General features: G+C 35.1%; 1 protein-coding gene across 1 annotated transcript in view; it reads right to left on the bottom strand.

Moving 5' to 3' along the window:
* The window catches only part of ABCA12 (ATP binding cassette subfamily A member 12), a 164114-nt gene that overhangs the window by 45828 nt on the left and 96584 nt on the right, over positions 1–21702 (bottom strand). The window contains exons 16-24 of the mRNA XM_019727083.2: positions 21479–21643; positions 20938–21148; positions 19799–19938; positions 17189–17308; positions 13989–14079; positions 11650–11829; positions 10765–11080; positions 7379–7493; positions 164–493 (exon numbers count right to left, since the gene is read on the bottom strand). Of these exons, the coding sequence (XP_019582642.2) occupies positions 164–493; positions 7379–7493; positions 10765–11080; positions 11650–11829; positions 13989–14079; positions 17189–17308; positions 19799–19938; positions 20938–21148; positions 21479–21643 (1668 nt within the window). The remainder of the gene's footprint in view (positions 1–163; positions 494–7378; positions 7494–10764; positions 11081–11649; positions 11830–13988; positions 14080–17188; positions 17309–19798; positions 19939–20937; positions 21149–21478; positions 21644–21702) is intronic.

The raw sequence follows: 21702 nt of genomic DNA on the forward strand, positions 1-21702 counted from the left end.
ACAGTGATGTAGAAAAACTGACTATCATTAGGACAGTTAAGCTTATTTTGCAATCACTAAACGTCTACATTTAGATAAGTGTACTTTCAGTTTGAGAGTCTAAAAACAAAAAGCGTCCATTTTTCTCACACACTGGCCATTCCGTTGTGACCAGTTGACTCACCATGAATACTTTTACTACATAGCTCAACTCATCCTCAATTGTAACCAGAACAATAAATGGGAAAAAAGCAATGATGTAGATGAGGCTTCCGATCAGAGCTGCAATGTTGGTGCTGTTAAAAAAGACACTGATGAGATAGCTCATGGCAATAACTGAGAAGCTGTAGTCCGAAAAATACAGGAATAAAATGAACCCGTCTGTCTTAGGAAGAATATTGCCGAACTTGAGTATAATGATGAGGATGACAATGGTCACCAGTAAAAATCCAACACTCTCGATAAGCCAGGCAAAAAAGTGACTGCAGGAGTTCACACCCATCATCTTCATGTACTGTGAAAAAGAAAAAGTGTTAGCTGCTGCTTAAGCTGATACCTTCTCCACTAACAATTATTCCTGCACCATGCCAAAATGCCCTTGAGATTCTTCACATATAGTATGGACCTAGGCATCTTAATGATTTTCATAAATCAAGTATCTGTCCATGCTTGCTATGTGAAATTAGTATGACCATTTATTCCAACTCATCTTAGATTGTATGCTCCCACAGTGCCCCAATTTAATGAAATAATGAATGATTTGGATGGTGAGCTTCTTTTATAATTTCAGTTTATAACTGGTATCTAACTGATGTCTCCAGATCAAATTAGAGTAGATCATCAGAATTTATGGTATCCCCACAGAATTTTACAACATGCATTTGACATTTGTGTGGAATGAATATTTCCAGCTGGTGAAAAAACATGGTTTATTTCAAATTCAACATAGGGACTTAAATAATAAAACTACATATTTTGTTTGTACTAAGCAATCAATATTCATGTTGCTGGGAGAACTAGAACAGACCTGATTCCTAAAAGTTTAAAACATGGCAACTTTAAAGGGATACTTTCTGCCCTTTGCCACACTTTCTCCATCCTTAAAATCACCGGCAGTCTAAGTCAGGTTTATCATATTTGTTTTCCAAAAGACATTCATACACTCAAAATGAACTCATGTATCATACATGATCTATTTGTCTTTCTCAGTTGAGATGCTTTGATAAGTCAGTTCAGTAATACTCCTAGAGGCCAAAGCATTTCACCAAGGTAGAAAAACAGACCAGTGTGATGTGTTTATACATTAACTCAAAGGATTCTGAAAGTCCCCTGGACCTTTGTTGTCTTGAATTTGGTGACATGTGGTACTTTGGGGGAACCTGGGTATCAATTCATGATTAAAATTAAGCTTATGAATCCAATGCTTCATTAAAAGAGAACAAAACAAATGTTCCACTAACTTTTTAATCCCCATCTTCTTAAACTAACTTGTCTAGGAAAAAAATAGGAAAAGGGCTGGATCTTCTGCTCTACAAGCAAAACAGTGAATTTTACTTTCTGCCTTTGTAACTTGTCACATTTTGATAACTCTGCTGCTCTGGTTGTTACCATGGAAACAGCTACCTCACTGCCAACAGTTTAAGCTATGGGCCTTACACTAATCACCACCGAGAAAGCCTCTGACTTTTCCTCTTAAAGATCTTTGCCCTTTCCTACCTTCGTTTCTTCCTATTGCCTCTCTCCTCCTAGACCCTATCAGCCTTGGTTGTAAAGACTCAATCTATTGTTTCCATAGGAGTGAAAGTCGGGATCAAAGTTAAAAAAACATCATGGAGCAAAGAGTCAGTATGGAAGTTTCCTCCAATTGCTACTTATCTATCATTGAAAACATAGTTACATTTTGATGTGAAAAAAAGACATCACACAACTTATTTTAGAAATTCTTTCCCTGCACCCCAAGCCATGTGAGAAAGTTTGTGTGTCATATTTCATGACAACAATTCAGAGATACTCACCTATTCAAATATGATCATCATATATTAGCTTTATATTTATCTTTCATGCTATTTGTATTTTGAGGTTTTTATTGAGTTTCTGCCTATTTGAATAGAATTAAATGAGGAGCTATGAACAAACATATCTACTCCGAAGCTGATATTCACCACCCAAGTTCATGTAACCTACACAAAAAATTATTCATCCCAAAGTATGTCAGTAGGGATAATGAATATATTTCACAAAATGGATATAAAATATCCAGAAAACTACCAAGGACTTAAAATAAAACTGACTTCATGAGTATACATGTGTTTTCCTTTCCCGACAATTGATAGCTGCATTATACATGTGTGTGTGTGTGTGTGTGTGTGTGTGTGTGTGTGTGTTTAGAAAATCCTCTATTCATAACCTTGTTGAAAGATAATTCGACAAATCCAAAGACCAGGACTAAAGCTATTGATCACTGTAATTTTGAAATTTTTTAGATTCGTGATCAGATCTCTATTCCCAAGAGCTGGTGAAAGTTGGAGACTGATTATCACCTTTGATTGAAACAAATTGAGTTAGGTGCTTCCAAAAATATTCACTACTTAACATTCTAGCATGAAACATCAGTGTTAAACTTTTGGATTTTATGCCATGAGGAGAACAGCTGTTATGCATAAAGAGTAAGAGCAATGAGAGCATGTAAGTCATCCATAAATTATCCAGATTCACTGCCAACTTTGTTATAATAAACAAGACCAAACTTGCTGATGGAAGATGGCCCACAGCAACGCTATGCTTTCTTGGATGCTGTTAGTTCCTTCTCAAAGTGACAGATGTCAGGTGCCAGCTTTGCAATCTCAGTCACATGTCTCAAACCTCCAAACCTGCCAGAGCAATTCATAAATACCTGCTACCCTGTTGCTCAAGGAAAACCCCTCTGGACAGTGGCTAAAGTCTGTCCTGGACAAACTTTATGGCAGAAAACAATGAGAAGAAAGAGATTCCGTAAGATTTGGCAGAAATGTGTTGCCATACTCAAGAGAAGCTTGTACCCAGGGATTGACATTAACGCTATCCAAAAAAGAAATTACAAATATTTATATATTTACTTGATAGCAATGTCTTCATTCAATTCAACAACAATGTCAAGCATTAATTTGTAAGGAATAATAATAACATTTTCTACCTCAATTTAAAAAATTTTCTTAACAATAGACATTTAAGTTGTTTTTTAGTAAGATATAAAGGATGTTGTGATCATTACTTGGAGTGTTCCAAATTCTCACTAGTAGGATGGATAGTGTATATTAAGAAAGCACAACAAATAGTCTAAAGTGAAGCACCAAAGGACTAAGAATCCTTGCATCATTCTTGGTAACATCTCTGCAGCACACAGATATTTTAGGTTACCTGTCTAAACTGATAAACAACAACTCCAAAATTTTGTCTCCAGCTAAATGAATGTAAGTACTGAAATCCCCATAAATGACTTATATTAGACCAAATAGATGAAAGTAACCCATAAATCAAGAAAATAATGTGAAAAAGTACCCTTCCTGTGTTATAAAAAGCAGCTTTTGTAAAGCTTTAATATTTTAATTTTTAAAAGCAAGGAATGCAGAACAAAACCCAATTGAAAGGCATTTTGAAATATATATTTTTAAAAACTACAGGTTTAATTTCATCAGTAATCTTATTTGTCATTAATATTTATCCTAATTTCTTCAGCAAGTTAAAGGAATTCATAGGAGTGATACCATAACAAGGTCAAAAATTAGTGGTTTCATAGAGGAAAAACTGAGGGTTGCTAGATGGGAGGGGAGGTGGGGAAAAGGGAGAAGGTGAGGTGATTAGAAAGCATAGTCAGTAACCACAATATTGCCATGGGGATATGAAAGACAGTTTGGGGAATATAATCAATAATGTTGTAAAGATTTTGTAGGGTATCCGTTGGACACTTGTCTCATTAGAGAGACCACCTCAGGGATGATGTAGATGCCTGATCGCTGAACTGTACACCTGAAGCTGAAGCTGAACAATAATGAATGTCAACTACAGATATATATATCTGTAGCAGAGTACAGCATTAGGAATAGAGACAGTGGAAATGTAATGGCTGTGTGCGATGTGAGAAGGGTAGTGGATGGGGGGGGTGTCACTGTGTGAGGGATGTAAATGATAAATGTCTAACTATTGCATTGTTTTGTGCACCTGAAACTAATTTTTAAAAAATTTTTTTTAAACTAATGGTTTCATTGAAATAACAACTAACTTGGTTTTCTTGCCCAGTTGGAGAATAATTACAGAAGAAAAAAGTTGTTTTGGGGGTTTTGTTTGTTTTGTTTTTTACCTTGTTGATCTAATTTGTAATGAGAAGGAAGTAGCTTTAATGAGAATTAGGTAGCTTTAGACTTTAACAGAATATAAAAAAATAGCATTAAAAAGTGATTTTGAATCTCATGTAACCTATGAGATTATCTCTCAACCTCTTCAAAAGTCCTTATGAGTCCATGCTACTAAAATAAGATTATGAGAGGGAAGGTAGCTATGATACGAAAAAGGATTGATTGGAAGTCAAGACACTTGAGTTCTAGCTCCAGTTCTACCATTAACAGGCTCCATAATTTTCAACAAGTCCCCTCTCACTTTCTGGACTCAGCTTTTTCATCTTTACAAGGGAGGAAGTTAGTTTAGAAGTGTGAGCAGGGAAGGGAGGCCGAGCAGGAGGCACTGGGACTATTCTATTCATTCCACACCTGCTTTCATTCATCTCACAAATAAACCATGTTCCTTTGAATTTAGGATACTACTGATTTTTGAGATGTACCATTATTTTACATGCAACCAAGAAAGAAAAATCACTGCCAAATACATTATGACACCCTATCAAATGCATCCCATTTCAGAGGCTTTAAAAGGTGAAGAAAAAAATCATTATCTTGCAACTGATAAAAGATGTGTGATCGAATGTCTCCTCTGCTCTGGCAATGAAAGAGCTACCTTCTGGAAATACAGTGCTGAGTGAAGTCTTGATCATAACACTCAGAAAGTTTAAGGGATTGGGCCCAAGTGAATATGAAACTGAAGATTCGAAGCCTGATTCTCTGCTTCCAAGTTGAGTGAGCCTTTATCCTATGACTTTGACCCCCAGGATCAGGTGGCTACATTTAGAAAGTGGATGCTTGAAAAATGAAGACACAGAGCTACCAAACAGAAATTGATTCCTCATTAAAAATGCCTTTCATGTATCCAATTGAGAAATGGCTCTTCATTATGCTTTCATAATAATTGGTGACATACACAGACGCACTTAGAAACTGTAATCTTCAAACACAAAATAATACACTGTGTGTGTATCTCATAAGTATATATTATATACATATATGTGTATATTATATATGTCATGTGCATGTGTATATATACACACATATTTACTGCGTGTTTCTACCACAAACAATATTTTTAAAGTAGGTATTTATTTTGAAGTAGAAAATGACTTAGTGTTTATCACGGTTTTCTACTTCAAAATTTTCCTTTAATTTGTAAAGATTCACTTCTGAGTACCAGATGCCTGAAAGAAAAATATGAAGTAGGAGTTTGCAATCAAAATTGTGGTTCAGGGCATGGATTCAAGTCTCTAAATTGAAATTTAAAAACCATTGCACAAGTCTTGAATACAACAGGCTTCGAACCAGTTGATAAGAAGTTTAACAAATTGTAACTGAAATATAAAAATGTATGTTTCAGCTGTGAAGATCAACCAGAATTCAAACAGAAAAGGTAAGAAGTTCAGGTTCGAACTTTAGGACAAACCTGTGAGGCTGATGCTGAACTAATAAAAATATGAAGCAGTGATTTATAACTTGTAAGGAGACATAGTCAATTGCCTAGAAGCATTGACAATGTAAATCTGAAAAGTATAAGTGAATTAGCAGGTTACTCTAACCTCATTATTTCAGATTGTCAGCCAGGCCTTGCAATAGTTATTGTGCCCCAGTTTTGAAATGTTTTCACTTTCTTTCCAGCCATGAGTATAAGAATGGACTCATTACAGGATGAACAGATAAAATAATTTCTATTCCAATACAATCCAAAATTCACACAGTGCTTTTTCATAAATTCTCAAAAGAAGTAAGAGAGTTTGGATTTGGGGATAATGATGAAGAATATGCTAAAGAGATAGTGCTTTACATCCTAGATCCTGTCTTCCACTGTGATATTATTAACCTAATCAGTACCATACCATGAAATTCTTAGTCTATAAAGCACAAGTCAGTGTGAGATAGACGAGATGGTAATTGAAGGAGACAAGGTACACCGGGAAGAGAATTTGTTTCTTGAGAGCTGAAACAAGCCATATGCCTATGGCTGTGTCTGTCTGTCTATGTTTATGTCTGCCTGTCTATGTCTATGTCTGTCTATATCTATGTCTATGTCTATATTTATGTCTGTCTATGTCTGTCTATGTCTCTGACTATTTCTATATATGTCTTTGTCTGTCTATGTTTGTCTATGTCTGTCTGTCTATGTCTATGTCTGTCTGTCTATGTCTATGTCTATGTCTACGTCTAGCTGTGTATCTACAGTTGACCCTTGAACAATACCTGTTTGAACACGATGGGTCCACTAACATGCAAAGTTTTTTCAATAAATATACAGTCAGCCCTCTGTTTCACATCCTAGGATTCAATCTATTGTAGATCAAAAACAGTGGTTTTGGTCCATGGATAGGACTCTGGTATGTGGAGGGCTGACTGTATGCATTCATATATACCCTTTTATATAAGGCACTTGAGCATCTACGGATTTTGGTAACTGCTGGGACCCTGGAACCAATCCCCCGTAGATACCAAGGGATGACTGAAGTTTTGGGGGAGTCAAAAGTTATACACAGATTTTCAATTGCATAGGGGTTGGTGCCCCTAATCCACGCATTCATTATACAGGGTCAACTCTATATCTATATTTATATCTGTATTGGGACTCATCTAGTTACCATACAACAATCTTTTTGCTTTAATAGTACTATTTGTATTATTTAAACTTCCTCTGATCGATCCTAACTGCTATAGCTAATGTCGTGGGCAAAAATTACTCTTACGATCCTAAATCATACTTAGACTTTATTCAGAATTATTGAGAATATTTTATTATTATATATAAATTATTATCTATAAGTTATTCAGAATATTTTATTCAGAAGCTCACAAGCACTTAGAAAATAACTTCTATGTAATTTTTTGGGAAAGCAAAATACCATCTTATCAGTTGCCTTTATGATGCATAAAGTATTTTTCTAATTCACAAGATATGGCCCAGGCTTTCTGAGTTCGAATAGGCATGATGAAAATCATAGTAATTAATTATTACACAATTATAACTTTTTCATAATAAGGAGAGATTCTTAACATACCTCATGAAGCCGGAGGTCTTTCTCATAAACAAGCTTTTTTACAAATGCAGCTATAAATACAACCCAGGCAACCATGAGCACAATTGGAAGAGAATAAGAGACACTGGTTAGGAAGCTGTGAAAAAACAAAAACAAACAAACAAACAAATCCAGTGACCAAAATGAATGTCATACTTGCAGACTGTAGTATATAAAGAACACATTCCTCCTTACACTGATATCATACTCCCAATTTGCAATTGAGAATAATCATTATTACTCCTTTATTTATGAAGTGTGAAGCTGACTTAACAGTGGACCCAGATTTTCTTGCTGTAATGCTGCAAGAATGAAAAACAGCTCTGGATTGTTAGATAAAATTGCCATATCATTTAAAGTATGTTTGAGTATGTCCTGTCCAGGAAAATAATTATTACACAGATATAATTGCAAGGCTCAAAATCCTTCTGCCTAAACTAAATTCTTATCTAACAAGGCAGATTTAGAATTAGATGATAATTGGTTTATCTAGGTAAAAGCTATATCTTCCCAAATTACTGTATTTATCTACTCTTTGGAAGCTCACAGTGATTATTAAACTAAATTTCCCCAAATAAAATCCAATAAAACTAAAAGCATTCATTTTAATATGCAGCCAAAGAACTTATATTCCTCAAATAATGCTCCAGGAGATGTTTCATTAACAGTATAGAAGTGTCTTCTCTGGTAATATGCTAACTAGAGGTTCACTGGAAGACTTCATCAGGACCTGAATATATTCCTGCGTGGCCTCCTCATCATACCTGAACGTTCAAATGCAGTGTTTCTCAAAGTTGAGCATGCTCTGAATATCACCTATGGGGCTTATTAAAACACAGATTTCTGAGCCCTACTCATAAGCTTCTGATTTATTATATCTGGGGTGGGGTAAGGAATTTGCATTTTAAACAATTACCCAGGTGATGCTGATTCTGCTGGGCCAGGGACCAGACTTTAAGACCTATGGTTTTCTACATTAGCCACCTTTCTATGGGCTAAGGTAAATGAATAGTTTTCAGTGAGATAAACTCTAAATTGATTGCCTTGCATAGTAAGCTCCACTGAAGCTTTTACTTAGAGAAAGTTTCCCAAAGCCATTTCCTTTTTAATCGTAAGGCTAAGGGATTACCTTTAAGTTCTCCATGAAAAATGCAAATATTAATGGAACATGACATCATCATCATTCATTCTCACTTTAGCATCAGATGTGTATTACCATCAGAGATGTGAGGGGTTTCTTGTGGGGGAGGAATGAAAGTTGGGGCCATATCCAATTTTTTTGGTCCCTGGGAAACTGTCTGGCATGGGTAGGCACTTAAAGAATATTTACTTAATGAATTTTTCTTGATTCAGGTCCAGCCTTGATGCTGTTTCTGGCTCTAGAATTAGGCAAAAGCCCTTCCTTGTTCATTAATAACAAATCCCCTGTAATGTTTCTTCCAAGTGATTGGGTACTTTAGGTTTGGTATAGGATAAAGGAGAAAATTCTGGTCTTGTAATCAAAGGGCCAGTGTGGTACCAGCTGTACAACTTTGGACACATTACTTAACCTTTCTGAATTGTAGTTTTTTTCATCTGAAAAGTATGGCTCATAATACCTGCTCCCATTTACCTTAGGAGGTTGTTGAGTGGAACAAATGAAACACTATATGTGAAAACACTTACTATGCAGCAAAGAGTTTACATGTTTATATAAGGCATTATGATCGTACTCCTAAAAAGAACTCAGAGTACATTTATTTGTATTCTTAAAAGAAACATCCAGGTACCAAAATTTACAAGGGGAAAAAATGTGAGCAGGAAAATAGATGAGAATTTTCATTTACTTGAACCCCTAGGTTATCATGTTACTGCAAGGACCATTGCAGTTCACACATGGTTCAGGCTGCAAAGTTCTAACAGTCCTCCCCAATAAGCAGCTCACCTTGACAACCCACTGAAGAGATCCTTGCCTGTCTGCCTGTATCATTGCTGCACAAAGGGTTACATAACCTCATCTCCTCTATAGCTCTTGAAGCAGCCAGGGGAGACAGAAGCACCAATAGAGAGAAAAAGAAAAAGAAAAAGCATCCAGAAGCATCTGAATTTTATATAAACTTTAATAACTGGACTGAATAACGAGTAGAATTCCTTTAAAGTAATATTCAGCCTCAAGATTTTGTGTAGGAGGATGAGCTTTAAAAAGTCCTCCAGGGGCCGGCCCGGTGGCTCAGGTGGTTAGAGCTCCATGCTCCTAACTCCGAAGGCTGCCGGTTCGATTCCCACATGGGCCAGTGTGCTCTCAACCACAAGGTTGCCAGTTCAACTCCTCGAGTCCCGCAAGGGATGGTGGGCAGCGCCCCCTGCTACTAAGGTTGAACACAGCACCTTGAGCTGAGCTGCCGCTGAGCTCCCAGATGGCTCAGTTGGTTGGAGCGCATCCTCTCAACCACAAGGTTGCCAGTTTGACTCCCGCAAGGGATGGTGGGCTGTGCCCCCTGCAACTAGAAACAGCAACTGGACCTGGAGCTGAGCTGCGCCCTCCACAACTAAGACTGAAAGGACAACAACTTGACTTGGAAAAAAAGCCTGGAAGAACACACTGTTCCCCAATAAAGTCTTGTTCCCCTTCTCCAATAAAATCTTAAAAAAAAAAAAAAAAGAAGTATTCCCCAGTTCTTAAAAAAAAAAAAGTCCTCCAAACTTATTTATGATTGATTGATTGACTGATCGATTGATTGATTATGGATTTTTACCATGGTCACAATGGAGGAGCCATTCAGTGCTACCTGACTGGGAGATTTATTGAACATTCAAATTCAATTGTCTAAAAGCATGACCTTTACATTTCTTGTTCATTTAGCAAAACCACTTTAGATAAAGAGTCCTAGCAAGGGGACTGATAGTACATAACACAGTTTTAGATAACACAATATTTATCTTAGAGATTGATCAATGATGTGTTCCATCAAATGTTTCCTTAAAATGCACTCACAGATTTTTAATTAAATATGAATCTTGTTTAACGCCCTCATTTGACTAGAGAAAGGTAAGAACAGCAGAGAAGGGATCACAACGAAATCATGCAATGATGCACTCAAGTCTGGAGATCAATTCTCCAAATTCTGGCACCAACGTCCTTGGAAAACTAAACGTTATGACAAAGACAACACAAGTCATTTGGTAAGAATATTCCAATTATTTTGGTAATGATGAGCCGCTATGTTAGAGCAGGGTTCTATACTGTGGACCCTTTCCTGGGAACACACATTTGACAAAGGTTTGATGAATGTGATCCTTTTCACTTGACACACGTGATTGAATAGGCAGAAATGAGTTCTCGAAGAAATGGTTGATTATTAACAAGGGCGAGAAGTGCACAGACTTACTTGTCTTTCATGTAGCAGGGATAAGGAATTGCTTGGACTTGGACTGCTATTTCCTGGGAGTTCCTTCCAGTCTGCAATTCAATGATTGCCCTTTCAATATTATCCTGTAAGTAAACAAAAGCCCTGCCATAGATCTGGTTGTGTGATGGAGAATTATGTGGCCCCGGGGCCCAAATCTTGGTTCTTATGCTTCTTGTTGTCTGCGAGGTCTTGAGACTCATGCGGATGGTATATTTTATGACAGGAGGAAGAGAGACATCTTCAGAGTCATAGCCTCTGTGTTGGCTTCTGTTAGAAGGAAGCTTAAAAATAACACCTAAAAATAAATGGCAACAACAGCAGAAAGGTTATTTTATGATTGACATTACTTATTGTTTAGAGGGTACATATAGGGGAAAGCCAAACAGACAATTGAGTTAGTAGTGTGACAGTAAGTTTGGGCTCCTAATTTACAGAACAGATCGTTAACTAAGAGTGACAGACTCAGAGATTCAACACAGGAGCTTGAGAATATAATCACAAACTGACGAGATTACACGTATCACTCTAAGCTGCTTACTGAAATTAAACACACACACACACACACACACACACACTTTGAAATGACTAATCTTGACTGATTGTGAGGGTGGATTCCACGTTACCCTGTAACTATGTAATCCTTTTCAGTCTTAACTTTAACCATACCAACAAAATTACACATGAGTGGAAAGCTTCTGAGAGGGTATGGTTGGTTGACTACATGAAAGGTTCTTGTTTCTAAGGACATCCGAAGGGACAGTGATCCCAGGCTACTTTTCTGAGTTCTGGATGAAAGAGGTGAGGGAAGAATTTGGCCAATTTTAGTACAAAGAGAAGCTCAAATTCTAGTAGCATAGCACTTACTTCCAAAGAGTTCGTTGCTTTTGTAGAGTCTTTCAGCTTCTCTCTCCATTTCATCTACACTTTCCGCCGCCTGAATGCGGTCATATAATACACAGGAGGAAATATTTACTGTCAGGGAAGATAGTGTGTTGAGATGATCAATGAGGTCAATGCTGTTCTCTAATTTCAGCCTCAGAATATCTAAAGAAGCAAAGCAAAACAGAGAAAACATAATGCGTTATAATGTTGTTTCTAGTAGCAATGAGACAAAATACTCCAATTTTGGTTAAGTATACATTAAACTAGAAATAACAGAAAATTGAAGAATTTACTCTAAAAATATCTAGTACTGTACATCTAGGAAAATGTGCCCAGTTGTGCAAATATTCATTGAGGAGAATGTTGATAGGTGCAAGTACAGTAAACCCAAGTTCAAAAAATGATACAGGCTAATTTAAAAGTGTATTCTGCTACAATGTAATTAACCCATGACTACACATGAATAATTTTTAAAAATATATCTACATGCAGTTAGGAAGAAAACTATAAACTAGAGATGAAAGTTTCAAATAAACAATAATGCCTGTTGGGTTCAGAGAATGTGAATGCAAGAATTTAAACAAAGGTAAGTCTATGCAGAGTGTGTAGAACAAATACATTGTATCATTCAATAAGTTGTGCTACAGAATCATTTCTTAGAAGACTATGAAAATTTGTGCCACAAATTTACAATTTTCTAATGTTGTTTGATTTAAAATATTATGTGGATTATCTCTATTAATATCTGTATTAATCTTGACAAAACAATCAAGACTTTATTTCAGATAATTACTCTAGAAGAAAGAGAATTCAATTGTTCTTCAATTTCATGATTCTTTATGAGGAAATCAACTGAGACTAAGGGTAAATACGAAATTGCAAGTTAATAAATCACTTGGCCAATGAAATTTTCACTGACTTGATCATGGACACTGAGAAGGCTATGACTATCGTAAATCTCACAAAACCCACACAGGTCTCTTCCATTGTCCACTATAAGACTAAGTTTCTCACAACGGGCAAGTTCTTCAATGAATTTCTCATTAGAATTTAAAGTGAAATGATTTGCGTGATGAAGATGTTGGTGGGGGAGGGGTAAAATTGTGGTTGAACAGTGGCCTCCAGTGGCCATTGGAAATCAACAGTATACCAAGGGTTCTTGGGAGCTGCTGGTAGACAGAGTCAAAGAAGAGCTATAAGGGTCAGCGTCTCCCAAATTCAAATTACACAACCTCTTAGACACTGAGTTACATATACAATTACACAAACATCAGCTTGCTGCTGTATTCATTTTAGTCTTACATTAAATTCTAAAAATCCCCTCCTACAGCCAAAGTTAGGAATGACAAAATTTATATAAGAACTTTGTACTATATCCCTGATATTTTGATCAAATTGTTCCTTACCCAAATATTACTTTTAGAGAATAAATCCACTAATATCTTTCTTTAATCAAACTGGGCTATTGTAAAGTACATACAGATATATACACTGTACAATACAAATGTAGGTATAATTCTTCCCCACTGGTTTGCTACCTAAGGCATGTACCTGGAGCTCCAGGAGGAAGAGGGACATTTGCTCTACTGCTGCCAAATTCTGATGCTCTCAATTCATTCCTCATACCCGTGGTTGCATAGCAACAGTGAGTCAGACAGACTGAATTAGATGTTTTGCATCCCTTAGGTTGAAGGTGGGGATGTGGCAGAGGGAATGCATAAGTTCAGCTGATTTGCTTTGATCCTCTTCTACCTGGTCTTTTTAAATAACCGTGAGAGGAGGATCCAACCTGACTACTGATTTAGGTTTATTTTCTTTTGAGTCTCTGCGTTGCTTTTGTTTTGCTTTTGATAACTCTATAACCTCTTCCAGTTACATTCTGGGTTAGTCAAAGTAATGCTGAGACCAGTAGAGATAAAATGTTAAATGTAGACAGAAATAAACCATTTCATCTCTCTTTGTCCTTAAGGAATCACTTTTCATCAAGCTAGCAAAGAAAAAAAAAGTGTCCTCTTACTTCTAGCAACCCACCAACCTACCTATGATTGCAGAAAAGCTGCATTTAAGCAGAATATAATGTATTATAATTATTGAAACTAACTACAGACACTGGGTACCCAAATAATCGTTACTACTTATAATTAACCAACTAACTGAGAAGAAAAGAAGATGGATGGATATAGCCACGATTTTAGTTTTCTTTGAAAAACTGGCTAGAAACCAAATATGAAAGAAAAGAAAAAGAAGTTCTCATATGGGACAACGTTTTTTTACATTTCTGACATGACCAGTGAATAAAAGTTTTGTGAATCTGGACTCACCGAGTTCATCTATCTGTTTCAATAGTTCAACAGCATCAAGTCCCACGGAGAATTTTATAAAAACTTGCACAAAGGGGTTCCTCAGAGTATTCTAACAAATAATAATAGGGAATCAGTGTTAAAACAAGAAGAAAACATGTTTAATCGTCATCTCTCTCATATCGTCCACTGTGAAATAAAGTAACCACCCACTGAGCATTATCAACGCATCATCTTGCAAAGGCTCACATACATATCCTTGAGAAAGAAAGAGAAGGTCGGTTTGTGGCTAGTAATGGCTTGAAAGGCTGGGCTTTTGCTTGTTTATAGACACAAATTGGTCTGCATGCTAAAATGCCCAGTTATGACCATAATAATCAACATTAGGAAATTGTATTCAATTTAACAGTCCTTTTTTCCATAGGTATTGTAGTATTTGTTTTTAACATATGGTACACACAATTTTGATGGTTCATGGTTGAATTTTGTTCAACTGAAACAAACAGAAACAACTTTCAAAAATTGTGATGTCTGCATGGAATTTGACACCACCACTCATTTGTATACCTGTTCTACTACTTTCTAGCTGGGAATCTTTTAGCAAGCACTCAGCCTTTTCCAGTTTCAGGTTATTTTTCTATAAAGTAGGGATGAATGATGCATCAGAATAGTCAGATGTAAATCATTATAATATTGTTTATATTGTAATAAATGCAATGATGTGAACATGAAAAAATAAACTGATGATTAAACTACATTACTCTATGTCAATGGAAAGACTGAAAATTTTTTTTAAAAACCATAAATGCTTTAAAATATCAAGGTTTTTATAGCTATTTTCCAAATTAGGAGACATAACTTCTATCACTGTAGAGGTACTACGGGCTAATACTTACTGAGATCCTACTATGTGCTAAACATGGTCAAATAGAGTTTTCCTTGATTTTCTCAATTTTTAATAACACCTTGTGGTATTATTGTCCTCAGTTAATAGATGACAAAGCTAGAACTAAAGAAACTGTCTAAAATCCTTTAAGGACATACAATAAGAGCCCAGGGGAAAGTTGAAGGGAGAGAATTCAACTTGATTAAAGAAATGTTTATTCATCTACATGCAAATTCATGGCCTAGTTTTTATGTGAACTAGGCTTAAGCTGGTTGTCCCTTTAGAGGGCAGTACAGTACTGCTTATTATTTTGTCCTTTTCAACACTATTTTCCATTTTGTTATCATGGAGATACATAATTAAGAATGATATTATTAATAGAGCATATGTATATGTAATAGAAGTCACTAAATTCATAGCTGCTGAGGGGTCTAAGAGTAGTTGGTAGCATGAGACTGATGGCTATCACACATGATAAACAGAGTCCTTCAAAATCTATTTACCAGGCATTAACTTGTGCATCATGGAAAATCGGAATCAGAGTGTTATTAACAAGCAAAACAGTGTGTTAGCTGCAATTCAGAAATGATCCATCGAACTTTATTTCCATTCCCCTAGCACTCATTATTTGTTTCATTTTCAGAAAATCCTGAATCTTGCACAAGAATAGCAAACTATACTTTTCAACCAGTGTGCACTGTATTTGAGTTGCATTGTCTAATCTTTAACTTAGAGGGTCATATAATCAGTCCTCTCTATGATATGCAATACTATTTTTAAATATTTCCACACATACAATCCTCACACGTCTGTGAAGTGGTTAGCAAAATACCCATTTTAGATATTCATAAACTTCAGATCAAGCGTTTGAAAGCACTGGCCTAAGGGCTCACGATGGCAAAGCGAGGCCTTGCATTAAAAAGTGGGAAACTTCAAATTCCTATTTTCAGAAATAAGTTTTTGCTCAATAACTGAGAATAATGATTTATTTTGGTCTAGAACAGAATAAAGATACTTTCATTAGGTGATGATCCACTTGAAGACATGGTCACAGAGTTTCTTTTTAGTAAATGATTGTACTTGGGAATTACTATGAATTGGCCATGTCCTTGGTTAATTATCTCTCTAGTCAGCAAAACTTAATGAAATCATACATGTGGGTTTTGTATCTGTTCACAGAAAAAAAAACGTTTTAAGAAGAAAAGAGCAACCTTACACTTCAGAAAATGCATATGCCAATGAAGTACCATCTAAGTAGCCTTTGATATCTGAGATGCACTAAAAATTTAAGGCCACTTAAAATGAACATGCTTATAATTAGAAACGAACTTAACAGTAATTGTGGGGAAGACATTTGATGAAAAGTTTATTTCATATTAATTAAAGGGATTACATTTATATTTTCGCAATTTATTGTATTACTTACAATAAAAGTCAGGTTGTAATTGTAACTGTGTGCTAATTATTAGTCAAAGACTGAGTAAATCATGTTTTGAATATAATTTTTCTGACAAAGTTGTTTGATACAAATCCCTCATTCTATGTTTAACATTTTTAGTGTGATTATAAAGAAGGGCATTTTTTTTCAAAAATATTCTAGAACTCCATAAATTTTCCAAGGGCCTCTCTCTATTCTCTGACAGGCAAGCCATTTTGTCTTGCAGTTCCTGTGTTATCATTTCTGCCAATTTTCTCTTCTCCAATTGATAACTGATCTAACTCTGCTGCTCAATCTTTCAATTACTAATATCTCTGTTTGTGATTGCAACATTTCCCCATATTACTTGCTTCATATTCAGAAAATTTTGCATCTTTCACAAGAACAGCAAGTTTCACTTTCCAACTGGTATGCACTGTATTTGAGTTGCATTGTCAAATCTTTAACTTAAACTAGAGTGTCACAGGTTTCAATCAAAGATCTCCTCACATTTATCATTCTTCTCCAGGATATTACTATTTTAGGAATTCTGCTTCTGTTAAATAGCAAAACATCATTTAAAGTAGAGAAATAAAAAAGCATATTCTAACTAATTTTTCGAGAATTTCATTTTTGGAAAATAGATTTACACCAGTAGCTACATCTCAAGATCAACTGGCAAAAGGGCTTATCTGTGAATTACAGACAGTGAAGTTGTGACACAGGAGGTGAGGATGACAATGAACATGAGCGACAGATCTGTTATCTTGTTTCAGTCTCAATCTCTGGAGGACAGGCAATTTTAATCTGTTGAATATGGATTCTGTTTCTACCTGCCCATTCCCATAACGATGGCAATTATAACTTCAAAGAATTATAATTCAGACAAAGGTGAATGACAGAACCATCTCCTCCTACCTGGAGCATTGGTATCGTCTGGTTTAACAGGTGAAAAGAATTCATGAAAAGTGGTGACTTATCCATCCACTCTTGAGATTTTTCTCTTAATTCCGCCAGTTGCCTCAGAGTTACATTAGACTTAAAGACAAAAAATAAATAAAAACATTTGGTTTATTAGTATTTTTCCTGTATTTCAAAAAGATATCTTAAGATTGCTTTGTTGTATCACTTTAAGAAACACTTCTAAAAGGTAAAAAAATATTGTGAGAAATTCACCACATGGTTAAAACTTTTTAAATGAAAGCTTTTATAGGGTCAAGATCATTGATAAAAACTCTGGAAATTGCAGGGTTTGCTTCATCTACAGAGCGAAATTACAGCCAAAATGAAAGCATGCCTTCTGGAGTTCTCACAAATTATTCATTTTACCAAAAATAAGCATAACTTTACTGCTAAGGAAACATCCTAGTTCAAAGATATAAGGGGGGTACTCTCATATATTGCTGGTGGAGACAGCTGTGTTACCGCCTTTTTTGAAAAGCTATCTGACAACAGTCATTAAAATAATATATAATATCCTTCAATCCCTCAATCTTGAGGGTTCATCCTACTGAAATAAATATAGCATTGTGTAAAGTCATATGCACAAGAGTATTTGCTGCCACATTGTTTACATTAGCAAAACCAAAAGCAAACACTCGAGAAAAAAAGAAATGCCCAACAATTGAAGATTGGCTGAGTAAATTTTATGGTATGGAAAAATTTTTCAATCTTCAAAAAAGAATGACTTAGACTATACTAATTGAGTTGGAAGAATTTCCACAAGGCATGATTGTGTAAGCAAAGCAAAAAAAAAAAAAAGTATTATAATACAACTTAATTTTAATAATGCAAACAATCTCTGCATATAAATATATACATAGTTTAATAATTTATAAAGAATGAGAAGAATGTGCATAAATTATAGAAAGGCACTTCCTTGAATGCTAACATTCATTAGTTTACATGGAAGAAAGAGTAGAATCAAAAGGGAACAAAAATAGATGAGAGTTAAGGAAAAAGGAAAGAAAAAAAGAAGACTGCACTTAGAAAATAAGCATGTAATTACTTAATTTATGCAAAATTATGCAGAAGTGTGTAGTCAATAAAGCAAATAAGGTATTAAAACACAAACAATAAAACAAAGAACATTCTAGAAATCGGTGATGACCTCATGTCCACTTTTATAAAGACTTAAAATAATGTGATATTCACACAAACTATAGTTTAATGACCAAGCAATGGTAAAGCGAGTATTTTTTCACTTTAATTCTATCATTTTTAAAGTATTAAGTTTATAATTCAAATCATGAAAGCCAATTTTAAAAGTGAGAAGGATTCTCTCATAGGGAATATAGTCAATAATATTGTAATAACTATGGATAGTGTCAGGTGGGTACCAAACTAATCTGGAGTATCACTTCATAAATTATATAAATGTCTAACCACTACACTGTATACCTGAAACTAATATAAAATAATACTGAATGTCAACTGTAGTTGAAAAAAAAAATTACCATGTACCTGAATTTAATCAGGAGAAAATATCAGACAAACCCAAATTAAGACATATTTTATAAAACAATGGTACTGTTCTCTTCAAAAATAACAATGTCATGAAAGACAAAAGAGGCTGAAGGACTTAAAGGAGACTAAAGAGAAATTACAACTAAAAGAAATCCATGGCCATGGATTGGATACTGGATCAGGGAAAAATCGCTGTAATTTAGGACATCATTGGGATGACTGGTGAAATCTGAATATAGACTGGTATTAGATAACAGAATTCTATCCATGTAAGATTTCCTGAATTTGATCATTGTACAGTGGTTATGTAAGACAATGTTCTTGTCTTGAGGAGACAAACACTAAAGTATTTAGAAGTAACGGGAGTATAATGTTTGCAATGTATTCTCAAATGGCTCAGGAGAAAACCCTTATGTTTTATATAATGATAGCTATATATAGTGGCAAATCTGGCTGAAATATTTATGGGAATTCTTTATATTATTTTCACAACTTTTCTATAAGATTAGAAGTATTTCAAAATAAAAGTATAATAAAACAAAAAAATGTGAGAAGGAAATGCTATTATGTTTAAATGACGTAGATGATTAGTTACTCTTAATAATGCTGTCATTCTTAATGTCTATCTTTTGTATAAGATGTTAAATCATACAACCAAATATAAAGTCAAGAATCTATAATTTAGGGATTGTTTTTGATAAATTAGTTATGCAATGCTCCAATATTATTTTTTTCTAATGCCATTATTTTTACATACTTTGAAAGTTAGACAAAAGTTGTAGAAAAACTTTTGGAGATAAATTGAAGAGTCTGAGGTCTTGCTTTAACTAACCTCATCTTTAAGCATCAATATGGTTCATTTCTCTTCAAAGGGTTACCTCCCAATCTAAGTTGCTTAAACATATGCAGGGCAGAAATGGAGAATTATTCACAGTTTCAGAAAGCCAAGGGTAATAGTAGGTAAGATATAAAGAAATCTGAGTCAGCTAGAGAAAATTAGGAAGTTACTTTAAAAATCATCTTAATATGCAAGATAGAAACTTTGAATTTTAATAGTCAAACCTTTTCCATTATTGCCTTGGTGATCGGGGTATACGGTGCGTACAAAATCTTTCCCAGCAGCATAGGTTTCAAGAAAGCCCAAATCACAGGTCCAGCAGGCATGTTAATGATGTCTTTAAAAAGGGAGAAGCAAAATGGTGCTGGAAGGAAAGCGTCATAAAATATTTTAGTATATGTATTTTGAATCTATTTCCTGACGGTAAATTGACACAGATTATTGTTATTACGCCCCAAAGTACATTCCTTAGTGCTAGTAACAGATGTGAAGGATTTGATATCAAAATTAGAAAACACAGTAACAAATCTTTTTAAGGCATAAAAGTTTAACCCAATGAACAGCCCATAAGAAGTGATGGCGTTTTGCCAAGAGGACTTTGAAAGATTGAAAAGCACATTTCGAAATTGCTTCCAATACATCTACCTCAGTAGCACTTAATTAAAAAACAACAACAACAAAAAACTATGCTACTAGGAAAGGACCAGATACCTAAGAGCTGTTCAATAAATGTTTGTTGAATGAATAAAAAGATGAACAAATGAGTCAATCCTATTGCTATACTAAACATCTGTATATCATTTGGAAGAGCTCAGTTAGTTGTGTTTCGCATCTCAAAGTTTACAGATCAAATAAATGGCATTGATGTGCCACTAAACATTTGTATTTCTGCTGCATTCATGAAACTTGTACGTTGATACAAATTTCTAATTCTAGAAAGTTAAGAAAAAATATTGACCTGAGCAGATTTAAGGTATGTTTTTCGTATTATCTATTGGCAAAGAAGGCGTAGTTAAGACGGACAAATTCTTAGTGTCGTGGCTAAAGGGCTAGACTCGGCAACATACTATGCGTGGGTTCAAAGCACGGCTCTGGTATTTCCAAGCTGGGTGACTGTGGTCAGCTTTCTCAGCCTCTTTGTGCCTCCTTTCCCTTTACTAAGATGGAGATATAGTCATGCACAGAGGGTTGTTGTGAAGAGTGAATTAGTTAGTATACATACCATGTGTGCGGTAGTGTTCTATAATTGTTTTCTATTTTTATACTTGGAGAAGATTAATTCTTCATATATTATAAAAAGCTAAGACAGAGTAGACAACATTAGGATGTGACATTACCATGCTGAATTTTGAAGTATACTCACTGGTATGTGTGGGAATTCCATATTTTGCAGCAATTTGCTCTTTACTTAATTTGTAAGTCAAAAAATCCTTCGTGTGATTGCCTTTTTGTCTCTGGGAAGAGGGCAGCAAGGCAGTTAAGTATTCCGTGGTAATTCCTTGGGAACACAATGCTTGGGAGATGGTACTAAATGATCCTTGGGGTGTGTTCATCCGGTTGCTTCTATACATTGTCTGAGAGATAAAAAGCCACGATGTATGAACATTATATGAGTTATAAACGTTACTGAAAACAGCACAGAAAGAAAACCTGATAATGCTTAGAGAACCCTTATAGTTTCCATAATTCCTTTAAAACATGTATACGAAATGTAAATGCAGAATATTAAACTTGACCGATTTAAGTGGCAAAAAATGTTGCCAGAAGAGAAGAGTTTTCCTATAGGAGATTTTTTTCAATGTACTTCATTTATAACATATTATAACTAATCTCAATTAAATTTTATCAAGTTAATATGACAAAAGGAATTTTCCAACAAGAGCATCATTGGGTGATTTTTCTACCTGAGTTAATGAAACACCTCTGGGCAGATGCATTTGTTTCAGGGATCTCATTTTGTCAAGAAATGGACGTGTGCCAGAAGCCATCTGATTGAGAATCGCTTTAAGCCTTATGAAGAGTTCTATCATCTTTTCTACTGGCTTTTGATCTTCCCTGGGGAAAAACACCTAACAGAAACAGAATAACAAAACAAATGATTTATGTAAAGAAACTGGAACGCTCACAC

This window comes from Rhinolophus sinicus, linkage group LG01 (assembly GCF_036562045.2).
Source record: "Rhinolophus sinicus isolate RSC01 linkage group LG01, ASM3656204v1, whole genome shotgun sequence".
Lineage (NCBI taxonomy): Eukaryota > Metazoa > Chordata > Mammalia > Chiroptera > Rhinolophidae > Rhinolophus > Rhinolophus sinicus.